Source organism: Nicotiana tabacum, chromosome 10 (genome assembly GCF_000715075.1).
Source record: "Nicotiana tabacum cultivar K326 chromosome 10, ASM71507v2, whole genome shotgun sequence".
NCBI classification, from domain to species: Eukaryota; Viridiplantae; Streptophyta; class Magnoliopsida; order Solanales; family Solanaceae; genus Nicotiana; species Nicotiana tabacum.
Window position 1 is genome coordinate 23,054,191 of NC_134089.1, and position 20,139 is coordinate 23,074,329.

At 34.2% G+C, this 20,139-nt stretch overlaps 2 protein-coding genes across 3 annotated transcripts; one reads left to right on the top strand and one right to left on the bottom strand.

Moving 5' to 3' along the window:
- Positions 1 to 1,212: 1,212 nt before the first annotated feature.
- Positions 1,213 to 7,964, top strand: LOC107812320 (putative ADP-ribosylation factor GTPase-activating protein AGD6). Of its 2 annotated transcripts, XM_016637379.2 has the most exons (4): positions 1,223 to 2,248; positions 2,537 to 2,626; positions 7,099 to 7,618; positions 7,718 to 7,964. In XM_016637379.2, exons 1-3 carry the CDS (start codon positions 1,442 to 1,444, stop codon positions 7,594 to 7,596), a joined length of 1,395 nt encoding a protein of 464 aa, XP_016492865.1. In that variant the 5' UTR covers positions 1,223 to 1,441; the 3' UTR covers positions 7,597 to 7,618; positions 7,718 to 7,964. The 2 variants fall into 2 exon arrangements, with proteins under 2 accessions (XP_075078816.1, XP_016492865.1); XM_075222715.1 differs by having other exon boundaries at positions 1,213 to 2,248; positions 7,099 to 7,964.
- A 2,447-nt stretch (positions 7,965 to 10,411) lies between these two features.
- Positions 10,412 to 19,902, bottom strand: LOC107812318 (cation/H(+) antiporter 20-like). Its single transcript, XM_016637377.2, has 6 exons — positions 19,693 to 19,902; positions 18,285 to 18,646; positions 15,333 to 15,990; positions 12,847 to 13,414; positions 12,028 to 12,277; positions 10,412 to 10,776 (listed from the first exon to the last, which is right to left on the bottom strand). Exons 1-6 carry the CDS (start codon positions 19,870 to 19,872, stop codon positions 10,431 to 10,433), a joined length of 2,364 nt encoding a protein of 787 aa, XP_016492863.1. The 5' UTR covers positions 19,873 to 19,902; the 3' UTR covers positions 10,412 to 10,430.
- Between the last annotated feature and the right edge of the window lie 237 nt (positions 19,903 to 20,139).

Genomic DNA, 20,139 nt, shown 5'->3' on the forward strand with positions numbered 1-20,139 from the left:
TTCAATCACAAAATTAGAATACTAAAATATTAATTACCACCATAGGTTGTAGTAGGCGGTGTTCTACTTCATACTCCTCTACACACTTTATATTGAGGAATTAACTCAAATAGTCACTCACTCAATCGTTTAAATTAAAAATAGTCAATGGAGATATAATATATGCATAGTTCATATTATATATATATATATATATATATATATATATATATATATATATATATATAATCATATATAATTAATATATAATCTATATATATGACTACAGAAATAAAGATCCATTTTAGATTTAAGTTCTAAACATAGAATCAACTTTAATAAATAGCACTTTAATTCATAATATTGATCGGGCCCCAAAGCCAAAGTGAATATTACTCCATCCGGTCCACCATAAGTGATCTTTTGGCCTCTTTATTTTGGTCAAATTAGTTGTCCTTTTATATGATCAAGGAAGAATTAATTTTATTTTTCTAAAATTTTCCCTTATTTACATATCCCAAAATGTTAAGTTAATAATATATAAATTTTAATTAAGGGATAATTTAGTCAAAATATATTTTTTTCTCTAGGAGTTAATATTTTCTTGAGGTGTGTTGCCAAATATCAAAAAGTCGTTTATTATGAACCGGAAAGGGTATCAATTAAGAAACAAAAAATGCTAATTTGGTTCTTGACGAGGTATCAAAATGGTTAAAAGGAAACAATTAACCACCCATATTATCCACTAAAAAATGTGTTGAATAATAAACTTTTTTAAAACGGGTCAAATATGGGCAAGAACCATATTATCCATTAAGAAAATGGATAACCAATGAGTCTAACTTTTATATTTATAAAACCTCAAATTGGAGGTTCCTCAATTTAGGGAGACTAAGAATTTTCCCTAAAGTGATCATATGGAAGAAGTTACGGATAATATGATTACTCATATTATTCGCCGGTTAACCCATTTTTTTATCCGTATTAAATATGAATCGAATCGGATAATTTATTAATTATCTTTTTTAACCCGAACCATATTCGATCAGAACCGCTCTTATGCAACTCCCAGTTCTTGTAGTCGAAACTTCCTATTTTATTCTCTTTTTTTTTTTTTTTTTTGGGATCTTCATACTCCATGTTGCCATGTGACAAAAAAGAAAAAAATTATCTGTAAACTCATGAAAAGGGAAAATAAATAATAAATAAATTATTAATAAAACCCAATGACCGAAAAAAGAAAAAGAAAAAAGAGGATCTATTTGTAATCCAGCCGTTATCCAACTCATTCTCTTTCTGACGGTGTCGGCCATCTCCCCCTCCTTTTAACACCTTCGTTCCACCTCCACCTCTCAATTCTCCGGCCGATCAATTTCTCCTAATTCAGATCCCTGAATTTCACTTCTCCGATCTCTCCACAGATCCGATTTAGAGTCACATCCGAATCGGATCCGGGTAAAAAATGTCATCATCACGTCGTCTCCGAGATCTTCAAGCCCAACCCGGTAACAAGATCTGCGTCGATTGCTCCCAAAAGAATCCTCAATGGGCTTCAGTTTCCTACGGCGTTTTCATGTGCTTAGAATGCTCCGGCAAACACCGTGGGCTCGGAGTCCATATCTCGTTTGTCCGATCCGTTACCATGGACTCATGGTCCGAGATCCAGATCCGAAAAATGGAGCTCGGCGGTAACGACAGTTTAAACAAATTCATGGCCCAATATGGAATCCCTAAAGAAACTGATATTGTAACTAAATACAATACAAAAGCTGCTTCTGTTTATCGTGATAGGATTCAATCCCTAGCTGAAGGTAAACCCTGGCGGGACCCACCTGTCGTTAAAGAAGCTCTAAATGGGCCCACTAGTAATAATACTAGCAGTAGAACACCGTTGAGCCGCGGGGCAAGTGGGGGTGGCGGCGGCAGTTGGGATAGTTGGGATAATAATGATGATGGAGGATTTAGTGGTAGTGGTAAGAATAATGTGAGGAGAAATCAGACTGTGGGGGATTTTAGGAGTGGGGGTAGTGGGAGTAGTGCTCCAGCTAGGTCAAGATCGACGGCAGATATTACTAAGGAGCAGTATGAGGCGTCCGCCGCTAATAAAGATAGCTTTTTTGCGAGGAAAATGGCAGAGAATGAGTCCCGGCCTGACGGGCTTCCGCCCTCTCAAGGAGGGAAGTATGTGGGGTTTGGATCAAGCCCTGCTCCAATGCCTAGTAGGAATAACATTAATCAGCAAGGAGATGTTCTTTCTGCTGTTACTCAGGTTGAATGCCTTCCCTTGCATTTTACATGATGTTATTTGATTGTACACAGATTTGATATTTTAGTTTAGCTTATATATTATGTTAGTGATAGCTGAAATAAAAGTGTGAGTAGTTAATGAATTTGAACGTGAAAGCTGTATAAAATTTGTCGGAACATTTTGAGATATTCCAAAAAGGAATGAGTGCCATATAAATTGGGATGTAGGAAGGGCTATGTAAGCTGTTCTGTTGTGCTATGATATGCTTACTTATTGATAGCTGATGGAGTTGCTGTTTGGTATGTGTAGGGATTTGGTAGGTTATCTATGATAGCTGCCTCGGCAGCACAGTCAGCTGCAAGTGTGGTTCAAGTGGGGACAAAGGAGTTGACTTCTAAGGTATTTTGATTTGACTTCTAGATTAATAGTTAATGATTCTGTAATTGTTTACTTTGGATATGCTTTTTTGTTTTTAATTCTCTAGAGATATCTCTTGATTCTTATCACATACTACTTTAAAATTCATCCCTTTTCAAGTCTATTTACTAGGTAATGTCCTGAAGGTACGAGGAAGTATACTGAGGGCACTAGGAAGAATGGTGCCTTCAATAATACTCGCTGAGCTTTGTAATGTGTTCAATTATATTTTCGTTGTCTTTTGGACATCCTTTTGATTCCTTTAAGCACTCCTAATATTTTGAGGTTAGTTCATTTAGTTGGTTGGATCAAGTTTGATGTTATGCTATACTTGTTGAGGTAGTATTCTAAGGAAGTGAATGTTGGACATGTAGGACCAAGATTTTTAATCTTGTATAATCATATGCATTCTACAACATGCTCATCAATATATATATATATATATATAAAATCAAATATAATTCAAGGTGCAAGTAGCACATAATAGAGGATAAAAGTAGGAGGAAGTCGCCCCAGAACAACTTTTGTACATTAGAATTGTAACTCATTTTCTCTTAAAAGTTCTGCTATATGCTGAAGAAAAAGACGCAGAAGCAGAAAAAGTTGCAAGCTAATTGCAGTGTTGCCAAAGGCGCGCTTAAGCCCTAAAGCGAGGCTCAAAACATGTTGAGCGCTTCTCCTCGCTTAGTGGACGCTTCAGTGTTGTCATTAATGCTCTAAGGCTTACTTTTCCTTGCCAATGAGCGTAATCCTGGAGAAAAAAACCTAAACAATTGATATTTTACTTTATTGGATTGCATATGCATATTTATATTTTTTTCTCCATTTGTGCCTTTCTTCAATAAAGCCCACACTTTCCTTGCGCTTAAAGCCCCGATGTGCCTTAGAGGCTGGTTGCGCTTTTCGCCTTTGATAACACTGACTATTTGGTAGAGTGACACAATTCTCTGATTTTTTTTAAAATGTCGTAAATTTAAAAAAGGACAAGATTAGGTCAATATCAGACTTGAATAACGCGTGTTGTTAGAGTTATATATGACTCTCATATATGATCTCGAATTTCTTCTAACTTTTTAGGGTAGGGACTTGCGAATGAATGGTGAAGGGAATGGTTTTCATTGTGGTAAAGGTGGTATCTTACTTTAAGTGATAGTCATTTGATTTACAAAGGTTTCTGATGTAGGACAAGAGGAAGGATTCACTGGCCTTCTAGTGGATTGTTGCAAATGTTGTGTGATTTCTTCTAGTGGATTGTTGCAAGTGTTGTGTGATTTGTGGCCACACGTTTTGGAAATTTTATGGACATTAAAGCAATGGAGAAAGATGGGTAATAATTTTATTACTAAAAATATGATGATGGGTAATGGTTGTAATATAGGGCTGTTCAAGGGGCATCCAAGGGTGTGACTTAGTGGTCAATGAAGTTGATGCAAACTTTGGAGATTGGGGTTCAAATCCCAACTTTAGACAAGCTTTAGACAAAACTACTAGGTGATTGCTTCCTACCTACCAAAGCTTAGGCGGGAAGATTTACCAAGTACTTGTGTTGGGTAGGAATTAACAGGTACCCAAGGTTGCACACAAGTTGGCCTAAACACCAATGTTATGAAAAATGTGGGATGAGGCATGTGACCAAGAGTCCAAAAACAGCGTATGTGAGAATCTCCATGGCATACTTTGAGGTTGTTTCAATGTGAATCTTGATGAGTAATAAATAATATGGAACTGAAAGAGTACAATTAACGAGAAGAGAAGACCACTGGGGTATTGGTCTTGTCGCAAGAGCGTAACGCGTGATGTGGGGATTATGATGCACGTAATGAGTTTGAACCCTGTCATGGACCGAAGGATGGTATTTTAGTCAAAAGGGTAGAGTGGCGGGCCCATTATGCATCGTGTTTCGTATTGTGCGCCACTGACCCTCAAGTATTTCTTTGGTTATCGAAAAGAAAAATGTATGAAAAGAGAAGTATCCCACCAGAGAGCTCTTTGAATCCAGTGTGGAGTTCCCTAAGAATAACCCTTTGAGATACTATTACAGAATATACCAAATGAGCAGCTAAAGCTTCAACTCGGAAAAAAAAAACCTCGAATAAAGTAATCCTCTGCTGCTAAGCGAAGATACTATAGCTATTACATGTGAGAGCTTTCACTTCCTTAAAGGATTACCTAGAAGATTGTTACCATTGACCCAGAAAGAAAGAAAGAAAGAGAAATAAGATTTAAAATTATCTCTCATCTAGCAACCTTTAGACCTTTTTGAAGAAGTTTCTGCTAGCTACATAATTACTTCCACTGTAAATTTGTATTTGGGTTGAGAAACTTGCATATATAATTTTTTTTTTAAAAAAGCAACTTCATTGATATTTTTAATGATTTGCTCTTTCTGAAGTGTGGGGCAAAAAGATTACTTCTAGGAATAAATATTTCTATAACCTCTATGTTAGGACTGGAACTATATATGTATATCAGAACAAGATCAAATAAGATAACACTAGATCAGCTAAGTTGATGCATAGCAAATTTATAGCCTGGTTGGCCAAGCTTCTTTTGAGCCAAAAGCACTTTTTTTTTGTTGGCCAAAAGCGCTCCCCCCCCCCCCCACAAAGTTAACGTGTTTGGCTAAGTTTTTAGAAGGAAAAAAGTGCTTTTGAGTAGAAACAGAAGCAATTTTGAGAAAAATACACTTGGAAGCACTTTTTAAAAGTTTGACCAAACATTAATTGTTGCTCAACGGTGCTTTTCGAATTAAGTAGCCAAACACAAAAACACTTCTGAAAATAAGTTGATTTTAGAAGCTTGGCCGAACAGACTATTACTTGCAGAACATGCATATATTAAAAGTATCTTGGTTGCTACAAGATTATTAATTGGTTAATTCGATTTATCATTCAACTATGACTCAATCCCAAAATAGTTGGTTTTCTATATGAATCCTCTGTATTCAATCAGCACTATCTAAAGTCCGTAGCTAGACAACTTTATTGCTGAACATGTACTTACCACAATCCGCTTCCTTTACCGAGTTTTGAACCAATTATGCTTTTTGAAGTTCAAATATGTGAAACTATGACTTAATTAGTATGTCTAAATGCAACTTGGAACCGTTAAATAATGCTTTAGTGCTTTTTGCAATTGCTTCAGAACCTCTTTGTTCGTCTTCCACAATTCTGTCAACAAGTTAATAACAATATTCAGCTAATCCTCCAACTCCACTTATTTGTGTTGCTCTTAGTATGCTGGTTCACTTAGTGAGTCGTAAGTTAGTGCACATTTAGCTGGTCTTTGTTAGTGAATATGTGCTAGGATTTTCCTTCAAACCATCAATTTTCATCTCCAAAAAGGTTGCTGAGTCAGGTGTCATCTTGCAGTGAAATTATTCAGTTCAGAAACTGTGTAAATCTATTTCTCTGTTTATTTAGTTCTAGGGTCAAAGAACAAGCTTGTCCCACCAGAGATTCATGTTGTCTTCTGCTAATTTCATGCAAAGCTCAGTTTTGAAATGACATGTTTCCTATATCATCTGACCAGAGCTTAAGGGAAGTAAAGAAAGGAAATGACGATCTTGGCGCACTATATCTTAGACAAAGTCCTTGCCTCTGCAGAGTCACGAGTGTTACTGCATTTCTCTGCTATATTATCTTAACTCCTTAACTGGAGTTTCTATTATTATATTGGGGTATAGGGTAAATAGGAATCAAACCCACACCTATTGTGTAGGAGAGACCCGTCGATGCCACTAGACTATAAACCGTGGCAACCGGTCTCTCTTTGTCATAGTGGTTGAGGGAGTTCTCTCTACAACACTAGGTCAAGAGTTCAAGCTGGTGAGTCGCAAAGCAAAAAGACTATAAGCCGTGGCGGTTGGTGCTTATAAAAATATTTAACATCTGTTTCCTTTTGGGATCAGTTTTGACCCTTTAAATTTATAATGTTTTCTTTACCTTATTCTTATTTTCCAAGATTTGTCAAGGAAAATGGTACTTGCATTTTATAAAAAAAATGATGCAGTTGCCATTCTCAAAAAAAAAAAGAAGGGGGGGGGGGGTGTTACACTTGCATGGCATTATTTTCACCTATGGATATAATTCCATTCGCTATCATGTGTTTTAATTGAACTGGAGTTAACTTCTTTGCTGCCCCAGATAGTGTTTGGTATTTAGGTGCCTTTTGTATTACTTGGAGTCTAAAGTTTACCCCTGTATTCCGTGGGCATGAGAGTTGCCATTGAATGAATCAATTGGCTATCTTCATTTGAGCTGGAGTTATCTCTATCTGAAGTTGTTTAGGTGCTTGTTTAAAAAGCCTGCTCTTCAGTTTTATTTATTTTTAATTTTTAAATTTTTTTATTTGTTGTGTAGTCTACATTTCATTTCTGCTATGTCTAGTGTTTGGACAAAGAAGCAGTGGAGTAAAATGATAGTTCAGATGCATGTGCAATCCAATTTTTGCAGGTGAAAGAAGGTGGATATGATACCAAGGTTAATGAAACAGTCAATGTTGTCACGGCAAAAACAACTGAGATTGGACAAAAGGGTTGGGGTCTCATGAAAGGAGTCTTGGCTATAGCTTCGCAGAAGGTTGAGGAATATACCAAGGACAGTCCAGCCTGGAAGAATGATAGCTGGGAACGAAGTGAAAATGAAAAGAACGGCTATTATCAGGATTTTAATCAGGATTCTAAGGGATGGAATACTTCTGGAGGAGCCCAGTCCTCTGGGAGGAACGTTAATTCTGTCAGCTCTGGATCGTGGGATGATTGGGACAATGAGGACAAAAGCAAAGTAAGCTCTACAAAGGGGGCAGCAGCCAGCAAGAACGATGACTGGGCTGGATGGGATGATGGTCAGGATGATGGATTTGATAATCACTACCAGAGTGCATCTGGTACTAAACATGCCGTTCATGCTGGAAAATCAGATTCCAAATGGACTGATGGAGGTTTCCTCTGACAGCAGTGCATGTTATAACTTAGTAAATTTTTTACCCTTCCAGATTCGATTTTCTCCATGTGTCGTGTTGGAAAGGATTTGTGTGTCTGAATATAGTTGATATTTGTACCATTGCCTGCAGGTTGAGTTAATTGCTCCCCTGTAAAAGAAGAAAGAGCAAAAGCAAACAGAATTAGACTGTTGTTGAGAACCATTATTCGGAGCTAAAAACATGCATTTAGGTTACATTTGGATTTGTAAAGACCATTTTTGTGTTTTTACTTTATTCCTGTCTATCCCATATATTGGAGATTTTTGCTAATTATGTCTCATTTCTCTGTATTGCATATGGACATGTAAATCTTGGATATATGGTTTTGGCAGCTTAAGATCTTTGTCTGGCTTGTGAGTTGTATGTTACAGGTTTTGATATGCTTAAGCAGTTAGGTTGTTGTGCAGCTCAGTGCACCTATGCTACACACACTGATGGGGTGTTTATGGTTCAGTTTTTCCCTAAAAAGAAACTAAACCAAGTAAGTCGTTTTTTCAAATATTAGAACCAAATCAAACCAATTAAGTCGGTTTTTTCTCGATTCGGTTTATGTCGGTTTTTTGGTTTTTTTCGGTTATTTGTTGGTTTTTTCTTAAATATATAAGACATACATTATCAAACACACATTTCGACGATCACATTTTCAACGTAACACTATCAAATCAATTGAGAAATGTATTATTTACCAAGATATATTGATGATAATTGAATTAAATAGTGATGAATAATTTAAGGACTCAATTAAAAATATATTATTTTTAACATGAAATAGATTCTTACACTTAACAAAAGAAAATTACCAATTAAACTAGAATGTAAAGGTAAAAAACTTTACTAAAAGTGCAAACGATTAATATTTACTATAAAATTTTTAAAACTTTGTATAAAAGTATACATATATATATAGGTGTAATAAATAAATTTAAAATAGCTACTCCTATATTTGGTTTGGTTCGTTTTTTTTATTAAAACCAAAACCAAACCAAATTTGATCGGTTTTAAATTTCAAAACCAAAACCAAATCAAACCAAAAAGTATCAATTTTTTGGTCGGTTTGGTTTGGTTTTCGGATTTTTATGAACACCCTAAATGTGATGATTCATTTTACTTTCTCTTATCTCCGGGTTCATTTTACTTTCTCTGCTTTTGCCTGAAAATGCCAGCAGATCTCCTGTTGGTCCCAATTTTGAATGCTCAGTTTGGTGTTCAACTAGCTTTTCATTATGCTTTGTGGGAACCTACTTTTCCCTACTATCATCAGTTCCAAGTCCTCGGTTTTTCCATTGCCAACACTTCTTCCACCAAGTTGCTTCTTTCTCAACATATACCTTTTGAGATTCTATTAACCTTGGTTTCTTTGTTTTAACAGTTTGATTTCTATTTTCCCTTTTTTTTTTTTTTTTTTTTTTGTATTTATGTGTATATTTGATGTACTTGTCATTGTCTTGAGTTCATTTCGTGTAATATTCTTTAGAGATTTAGAGGATGTAATTTCTGCCATCATTTGGATCCCATCCAGCAATTTTTATTTTTTATTTTTATATTTGAGAACTTTTGCTTTGTTTATGTGCGAGAGCTTCTCCTTAATTGTATATGCATCTATCTAGCTCAAAATTCAGTGAAGTATCTTATCAAAGTACCAAATTCAAGTTTCATGACTTCTCATAATCAACCTAATCGGGAAGAAAATGCCAACAATTTAGAAGTACCAGTACATTCTTCTCAAGAATTTAATTTAGATTCTTTAAAGGCTGATCTAGCCGAAAGATTTGAAATCTTGGACTTTCATCCAAATTATGGTGATGTAATTTAAATTTAATTGACTTGTTTTCAAGTTTTAACATTAGAAAAATAATATCTCGATAACTTTGATGAATTTAGTACGAATTCTCCTAAGAATCCGTTTGGAAGCTAGTTATATTATTGATGTTCGTAATGCAGATGAAAGGTTCTCAGGTTTAAAACGGGTTTTATGGTCTTTCAAGAAGATTTGAAATTATTCTCTTATATTTTGTTTAGTAAAACCTATTGTGCTTCTTCTGCTTGTCATTGTATTTGTTGAATGAGCTTTTTCGGCAATAAAATTTATCAAGAATTATGGAAAATTGAATGAGTGATGAATTTTTTAGCAGTTGCTTGGTACTTATATAAAAAATGTGTTTAATATTATTTTTAATGATACTATTATAAAAACATTTCAAGATTTGAAAACTTATCGAGTACAACTGCAATAATGTATTTGAATAAAATTGTGTTTGGTTGGCTTCTTTGAGATTTTTTTTTTTTATTTAACCCCTTAGGAGAAATTCTACTCCGCCATCGGGTAGTGTTGGAGGAGGTGTTGGTGATGGAAGAAGAAATGGAGGAGGGGGGGGGGGAGTGGGAGGGGGGGGGGGGTTTAGGGGAGTGAGGTGGCATGCCACATAGCATTCATGTTATCAAAATATCAGTGTCACGTGAGATTAGACGTTCACATAGGATATTTTTAACGGAGAAAGAATATATTTGGACTACTTGTATAACGACAAGGATATTTTTAGACGGAAAGTCAAACAGAAGGTAAATAATCCTTTTATCATAGTAAAAGGCACCACTTTGACCCTTTTCCCTTGTCATAATCTAAGAATTTCGACAAAGATTGAGATTATTCATTTATTCATTCTACACATGAGACAACAACTAATTGAAGAGTATTTTCTTCAATGCAACCGTTAAACACTAACATTTGACAATCCCTTCTAATTACCAAATGCGTCATACATCTTAATAAGTAAACACTCGGTACAGGTAAATTTTAACAGTTTTAACACTGGCTAGCCACTTTTGAATTGACATCCTTAGTATTTTCACAGCCAAAAGCTTGTTGTTGAATCATTAGGACAGAACTTTTTATCTCTTTACCAGAGGAAGCCAATATATTAGCCATTGGCCCCAATTCTGAATGCTGATCAGTTGATGGGTTTTCAAATAGTTTTGCCATTATGTATTGTGGGAACATGCCTTTTCCTACTATTATCAGCTCAAATTCACCACTTTTCCCTATTGCCAATACTTGTTCCACCAATTCATCACTTGCTTCTTTCTCATCATATACAGTTTGTTTATCCCACCTTATCTTGAAATCTGCAATTGTAGTATCGTCCAAAGTCCTGTTTGGAAAAACGACACCAACAACAACATTAGAGGAGATTTGAGTGTACGCAGATTTTACTCCTATCTTGTGTGAACAGTGGCGGAGTCACTCATTGGCAAGGGGAGTCAATTGACACCCCTTCGTCGGGAAATTATATCACGAAGATAGGTTAAATATTTCATTTTTTATGTATATATACTATGTGTTAACTCCCCTCAATTTTTTCATATGCTTACTTATTTGTATTGACTTCCTTTAGGGAAAATTCTAGCTCCGCCAGTGTGTGTGAGGCAGAGATCGAGGATATTTCTGGTGGATTCTCGGCTCAAGAAAAGTATTTTCAAAATGGGTTTGAAAACTACAAGAGTAAAGAAGCGATGATGAAATTACTGAATTAAAGAAAATATGAATAGCAGAAATAGTAATATAACCAAAGATCCATGACCAGTTTGATGTTTATAATTAGTTGTTCTGATTTGGTAAAACTCAAATTTATTATGATACCAAAGATGTTGGCGTGCTAATGATCTACTGAAATCTTGATTAACTTCTGAAGTTTAACGCGAAATTGTACATGTAGCAACCATGGGTGGATGCAACATACGGATATCGAGTTCATCTGAACTCAATATTTTTTACATATATGTGTTCAATGTAATATATGTGTAAAGAATTGCTAAAATATCAGTAAATAATAGATATGAACTTATAACTTAAAAATATAATGAGTTCAATGCTAAAACCATAAAAGTGAATCCATAGACCTTAAATTCTGGATTAGCCTTTATTAGCAACATAAGAAAATATATTCTCCTATATATGCAATTTATAATATTACATTTATGCATTATTTTGCTTGATTTTGCATATTTTAATCTGGTGTCAAGTTAGAATTCTGAGTAGTTATTATGATAAGAGCATTGTATGAGATTAGTATCTTGCAAAATAATATTATTGCTGTAACATCACATGCATGTTAAAGATTACTAATAGTGTAAAGAATATTTACACAATTTATGCATATCAATTAAACTTATATGATAACACATGATGTACTACTTAATAGACAAGGATTAAGTTATACCATGACATTAGACATATATTTTACACTAACGTTTAATTTAACTTGTGATAGTAGGTTCTTTACGATTTATATCTATATAAAAAAAATTTATACCGTCAATGCATAGAATATATATAAAATCAAAATACAAATGCATGCATTAAACCGTTAGATTATTATACTAGAATGCATAAAGGATTTTACCTTTCAACTTCATCAAAATTACTCCCAAAATTTTGAATGAATCTTACTAATGTAACCCTAACAGCTGGATGTTCAACCATTCTGCTACCAAATTCAATAGCCTTTCGACAATCAGCTCCACCAAAAAACACAATGCAAACTCTCATGGAATTCATGATCTCATTCACTTCTAGTCCACGATCAACCAGCACTGCCACTGAGCACGGCGCTTGTCTCATCACCTTCTCATTCACCGTTCTCCATCCGTGCCCTGCATACGAACGTATTTAAGTAATTGTCGTCCTCTAAGACCATAATAAAAATACAATATTTTTTTCCTAGACGAATATGATAGATAATTTTTTTTTCCAGAACATGATAGTTGTAGGTGTCAAATTTAGCCCATGAAAATATATTTCACCGAATTCACCAAGAATTGGACCAATTTGGCTTGGTATATATTTATGGGCCTTTTACACTTTTAGCTCGCGCCAGAAACTATTTATGTTCGGTAGCCCAAAAAGTATAAAGAATTTGTATAATTTTGTATACAACATATAGAATGTATATATATACAAAATATATATATATTTCAGCTATTATTTTAAGAGCGGCTGTACAGTGTCATTGTCCCTATAACACAACCATCTAAAAGTTGAGTCATTTGGATGGCGTATGTAGCCAAATTGATCTAGTAAAAACTTGCCAAAACATTAAAATAATTATTACTTTTAGGTTTGATTTGTTTGATAAAATCATGATAAATAAAAGAAAAAAATTATTACTAGCTGATTTGGTAATTCAAAAGAACATATGTATACCAATTTTTGACACGCATACCTGCATGAATCTCCATTTCTTCTTCTCCTTCCATTTGCCAATGTTTATGAAATGGCAAAATAATAATTTCAGCTCGTTTCTTCTCCGCAACATGAATAATATCCTCATGCAAATTTGGCAAAGCTGAGATAGCCATTGTAGGTCTGACCTTGACCCGACCTAATTGACTATACGCCTCGAACGCCGTGGTCACCTGATCGGTAGTGTCATCTCGCCGGAGTACACGACCGATGAACGGAAAACCGTTCTTTCGGGCACGTTGAACCATCACGATCGACGAGAGTCGATCGCTGAATTCAACGAGCTGCATTACGTAGAGTTTGGTAATTGAAGAATTAGTATTTTTGTTAGACCTAAGTGATTCAATAAGGGTTATGAGTGAACGTGCATCTCTAGGGCCACGAATACATGCTAGAATTCTGAGATTGTTTTCTTTGATTTTTGGTGTTTTTTCTAGTTGAAGTTGGTGTATTGAGGGTTTGTGAATAGCCATTACTGCAGGAGTTGTAATGAAGGTTGTAAAGAGTGCCATAACCACCAATATTGCAAACGTCTCATCGTCCAAAACCTAATGGAGACAGCCAAAGAAAGAAATTAGTTCATAAAAAATTGATTGTCACATATAGATGTCCAAAAATATTAAGTAGTGAATCTTTTGGCAAATGACTAATTGTTGGTCATCAACCTCGAAATTGCACATATATGTTTACTAGGGTCAAAGTGACAGAAAAGTAAAATAAGGCGACAAAAGATCTCGGATTCAATGCTTGGGAATAAGAAAAAAGGACTAGAAAAAAAAAAACTCTCCACTAATATCAGCATTGCTCTTGTTCCTCCTAGAGTATACTGTACGTCTTATTGATTTCAAAAACTTATAGTATGGAATTTCAGCTAAAGGAATCTTTCTACTTCCTCTCTTCCGAAAAACAATTGACTATTTGACACTATTCTTGTTTTAGCATAAGAGTATACTCTTGTTCCTCCTAGAGTATACTGTACGGTCATTTTCCCCTTTCATGACCGTACAAATGTTATAGCATGTTTAAAATTACAAGTTTTAAAATTTTTACAGCTACACAAATATCATAACATATTTAGTACAATATATTTCAAAAATCTTCTTTTTTCTTTAAATTTTGTGTCAGATCAAACTATATACTATGTCATATAGTAAATTGAAACAAAGAGAGTATATTAAGGAATTTTCTAGATTATAGTATCCCTTCCTGGATTTCCAACTAAATAGGTAATTAGTGACAATCATTTTCAAGTACATCACTATTGGATATTGAACAATGAGAAGTGATCATTAATTAAGTTTGGACTCAAGAAATTCCTTCTTAGAAATGCCTCTCTTTCTCTGAAGGGAATATTCAGAACCCTATACCCTAATCTTGAGAAATAAACAGTGACACTGTCGGCATATTTGAAAGGGTAAAATATATGGAGACTGACTAGGATCAAATTTTGGTGCATGGAACAAATTTATTACATCGTACAGAGTCACAAAAAATCAATGCTAGTCCACTCAATATAATGGGCTGACTCTCAGATTTTAAGTGGGATCCGAGGTTACAACTAATCACGTCGCCAAATAATTAAGAACATGATCAAGAAGTGACACAACTAATAAATACGTGCATCATCGAAGAGTGTGGTAGAATGGTTATATTAAAGGGTCGTTCGCATATGCGGGCTCAAGATTTGAAGGTCAGAGGTGCATTTTTGGATTCAACCAAAATTTACTTTGTATATAGGGTGTCCGCTACTAATATATGATATATACATGTATACATGGAGTTTTTGCCGAACTTTACGGGTGCCAGTGATCTCTTTCGGTATAGCATAGGTCCATCTCTAGTTGTTTGGTAGGACGCATTAAGAAAAATAATACATGTATTAGCTTTAGTAATATTAATTCCTTGTTTGGTACGTATTTTTCAACCAACACTTATACTTATATTAATTATACACCATATTCAATAGTACTATTTTTATACATACAAAATTATGGTATTAGCAATACCACGGTTTCTAATACATGGATAAGTATGTCTAAAGACAAAATTCTCCTTTCAAAACCTTTCTAAAGATATGGAGGATATTTTTGTAAACAAATAATTTTTTAAAAAAATTATGCAATGCATGTTATTTTTGGTATACCAAACCGAATAATAGATCGATAAGAAATAATTTCAGCATAACTAATTTCAACATTACTAATCCCAAGATTACTAATACACCATATTCAGTACTATTATTATACACCCTACCAAACGGCCCCTAAGTTTCTTCCTTTCTTTATCAGAGATTTGAGGTTCAAGTATTAATAAGGGTACTCCAGATCTCTTCAACAGAAAGCGCTAATACCCCTATAGTAAATTTTAAACGGTGCAAATACAAATTAATCTGACCAATAAATTTCGAACGCTCAATGCTTAAAAGGAAAAAAAGAACTAATAACAAATGCATATAGTTAAATTTACCTTTTTTTCTTTGCCAATATTGAGAACTATGAGCTCCACTAATCCTTTTGTGTTCATCAAAATTCCAAGTGTTAAGGCTTCTCTCACTGGTATAGAATATGACATGCCCACAATAAATGTTCCCAAAACCTTCCCTACACAAGCTGTGGACACAACAAGCACAACAAGTCCCCAAGATCCAAGACTATGAATTTTTGTTATATCAGTTTTTATTCCACTTGAAGCAAAATAAAGTGGCAATAATAATCCAGACACAAAATCTTCAATTCTCAAGATTAATCTTCCTCCAAAATCTCCACTTTTTGGAATTGTTAATCCAAAAATAAATGCTCCAAATATTGCATGTATACCTATAAGATCAGTCATAAAACCAAACAACATTACTCCAGCTAGGGTTAAACATATGTAAGTTTCCTCCACAATATGGTGACCACATGAAGCTTTTCTTGCCATCCAATTCATTATTGGCCTAACGATAATGAACATAAAAACCACAAATCCAATTCCAGATAAAAGAACCCAAAGGGAAATTAAAGGACTATGATGTGCTTTTCCTCCTCCAGCTAGAGCAACTGCAAGAGCAAGTAAGATCCATGCTGCAACATCATTGAATGCAGCTGCAGCCATGGCTACTTCACCTACTGGTGTAGTAAGTAACCTGTTGAGACACAATATAATTGATATAATTAATAGTGTGCACCGTCTTTGGCAGTTTAAGCATTCAAATAAAATGATGTTTACACAATTCAACATAGTATCACATAGGTGAGGATCGGAAGGGGTGGTCCTACGTGAAGGTTAATTAGGGGGTTTAATCAAATCCCCTTTGTCAAAAAATTAAACCGCGCAAATAGGAAAAAATAGGTTTATTTTGGTCTATTGTAAAAAATAGCCTTTGGGCCTAATACACCCATAAGGGGCGCCAATTATAATGAGAAAATCTCACTTTATACCCATCAATTCCAAACCATTTACCCTTTAATGCCCAGATCCAAACTATTTACTACTCCTACCCATGCTTCCCAAACTATTTACCCGCCTTTCTTCTTCTTCCTCATTTTACCTTCCTCACTTTATACCCATCGGCTTTTTTCCTATATAAAAAATAACCTGGTAACAAGTTTGTACATCATACATAGAAAATGAATATGGAAAAGTAAGGTTACTGCATATAACTGTCCATTTCAGCATCTCAGGGCAACCAAATTTTCGACCGGGCAATAAGCAGATTAGGAATTGCAGCCGTTGTAGCTAAGGCCTTAGCTTTCATGCATGAAGGCCTCCAGAATGATGATATTCCTCACGGAAACTTGAAATCCACCAATATGTGTATTTGAATATCCATCATTGTTGGGCTTGAAGCTCAATTTTATTTTTGAAGATTTCTTGTTTGATTCAAAGTGGGTGCTTTTAAATATTGTTTATAGTACCTTTTGGAAGTTCGTACTAAAATTTGATAGCATTTGGAGCTGATTTGAGGTGATCGAGATCGAGATTTTCAGCTGAAAATCGAAGAAGAACACAACTACAGTATACCGCTACGGTATACAATATGCTGTAGGAGTATATAGCTATATTGCAATAGTATACTATTATAGTTTACAATATACTGCAGCGGTATATTGTAATAATCAAAGAAGAACACAGTTACCTAACAGTATACCGCTATAATATACAATATACTATAGGAGTATATAGTTATACTGCAACAATATACTATTATAGTATACAATATATTATTATAGTATATTTTCATAATATGCAATATACTGTAATAATATATTGTAATAGTATACAATATACTATAATAGTATATTTATTACCCATAAATTCACTTGCCTTTTCTCTTTTAATTTGCTTTAAGCTTTTACCCAGCGTGAGAGGCAAATTGAAAATGCAAAAAAAAAAAAAATATTATAGTATGTTATATAATGCAACGGTATACTCTTACAATTAGATCCTTTTAGAATTTTTTTGAAATTTTATTGACAACTGATATTATTTCACTTTAATAATTGAATTAATTTTTTTTAACTCTTTGCGTACAATTGTATACTGTTGGTATACCTATATACTATACTGGTATCAAATGTTAGTTAATATTTTTGTGATTGTATTAACTACATTTAGTTGGTACACAATTTGATTTTTCTTTAGTAATAATATATAAAAAAAAGAATAATAAAAAATAGTGAAAATAGTAAATGAAATTAGATTATGAAGAGAAAAAGAAGATATAAAAAAAGAAGTTAAATGAAATTAGAATAGGAAAAAAGAAAAAAATAAGAAGAAAACGAGAAAAAAGAAAAGGAGAAAAGAAATAGAAAAGAAAAAAGAAAAGAAAAGAAGTATAGAAATAAAAAAAGAATTGAAGAATAAATAGAAAATTCCCCACAAAATCTACTATATATGGGTAGGAAATGTAATTAGTTTATGGGTAGAAAAATAAATGGGTAGACAAGAATAAATAGTTTTGTTTTTGTGGGTAACTGTGTCAAAACCCCTTAAATTAGCCGGCCCATTAGACTGTCTAACCCTAACCCTAAGTGCATGCTATATAAACGCTATTATGGGTGTTTTGAGACTAACCAATAACCAAGTGAAGGTGGCTATGATTTATTCTCATCAACCTTAATCAAGGGATAATTAAGCTGTGGAAACAAGGAGTCCAAGTTATGTGAGGATGGCCAACGACTAGTAATTCAAGTCGGGTTACTGCAGATGATCCGCTTCGGCCAGGGAGAAAATTCGTAATTCTCCTAACTAATTTTCATAACATGGTCTATATATGTTGTTAAACCCCCTCTTACAAGGGAGTATTCTACGGTGCATGTAGGGGTAAAAGGGTTCAAAAAGTTGTTTGAGGTCACCTGGCTCTGCTACTACTGCATGAGGGATGTAACATAATCTTTTAGATGAGATGATCACGCAATTCAATATATATAACCTTACCTTAGTTCTGCGAGGATTCTAGCAAGAACAGGTAAGGCCGTGATTGAAAGTGAAACTCCGATAAATATGAAAAATTCTCCATATCCAACTCTATCAACCCCTTTGATTACTTTTCTTAGAAGAAAAGCAACTCCAATGCCAAAAACAAAGGGCAGAGAAATTCCTGCAAAAGCTATTCCAGCAGCTTTCTTTCCACTTTTACGTATGGTTTTCAAGTCCAATTCTAGGCCAACGAGGAACAAGAAGAATAAGAGCCCTATGCTTGCTACAGATTCAAGAATCGGAGTGCTCCATGTTGGAAAAATCCAGCGCGTGAAGACTTCACTCCTACCAAAAGCTGATGGTCCAAGCATAATCCCAGCCTGAAATTACAAAAATGAAAAGTTATCTTTGGGAATTTAGTGCTTATATGCCAGTCTCAACCAAGAATATTATTGCAGATATGAAAAGAATGAACGAAATCTGAAACTGGAATCGTCAAAGAATTATGTTATTTTTGGTTTATTCATTGGATTTAAGCTATATATAATGACAATATAAAGATTTTTACACCCTGAAGCTATAACATATCATTACTTTATTTTTTAAATTGTCATATCAAGCCTGCTGTGACGAAAGTTGTCATTTGTTGTAATTCTAGTTTATCTTATGGTGATAAAAGTTATACTTCCTTCTTATGTAACACTCTTTTCCTCCTAATAATCTATTCCGAAAAGTAGAGGCGGATGTACCATAGTACGTAGGTACGAGTTCAATTGAACCCATTGCTTTTGGCGCGGATTATAAATTTATATGTAAAACTTTACTAAAATTGTAATAAATAGTAGACATGAACCCATAACTTAAAAACAGTGGCGGAGCCAGGAATTTTATCTAGGGTGTTCAAACTTGAAAGAAGTTAATAAAAATTCCGATAAAGGGTGTTCAATATATGTTATATATATACCTCTAAAATTCAATATTTTACCTACATATACAGTGTAATTTTTCGATGAAGGGTGGTCAGTTGACCACCCTTAGGACTATGTAGCTTCGTCCCTGCTTAAAATATATAATAGGTCCAATGCTAAAAATCTTAAAAGTTGAACTCATAAAGTTTAAATCCTGGATCTGCCTCTGCCCGAAAAGCATGATACATTTTTTATATTTTAAAACTTTTGAAGTTTAAACTTCCCATTTTAACATTAATGACATATCTTATAGCCATATAAATATTAGTATGATATATTTAAGAATTAAGACCACAAGTCTTAAAGATACTTTTGTCATATGCCAAAAGTCTTTCTTTGTTTCTTAAATTTCATACCTCCATATAAAATGAAAAATAGAGAAGTATACTGTTAGTGCATAGAACTGAAATGAAGTGTTATTTCTTGAAATGCAAGGCTAAGGTGGTGGAGGAACTTACAAGGATTTCAGCGACGACTTTGGGTTGCTGGAGGGGCTTGAGGAGGAAAGTAAGGCTGCGACTGAGGAAGACAACTAAGGTAGTTTGAATGATTAACAATGGGAAAGCATAGTGCAAAGGATTTTCTCCTTGCCATATTCCATCTGAAGATGTTTTAATGGAGGATACGTTAAAATCCATTATGGGAATGTGGCTTCCAAACTTCAAGTTTTGGTTACTGAAACTGAAGGCTATTGACAGGGGATTATATAGTGGAGCGCACAGCTTTCATTCAAATGAATTGTTGGGCTAAAACTGACCCAAAGATATTGTTCGCTTTTAGTTAAAATATGATATGATATTTTTTGCTTTCAGTCAAACTCGCACAATTTTTCCAAAATATTTCGTACCACTAAAAGTATAGATTCTTCCTCCTTATATTTAACTTAACAATTTTTTCAGCTACTA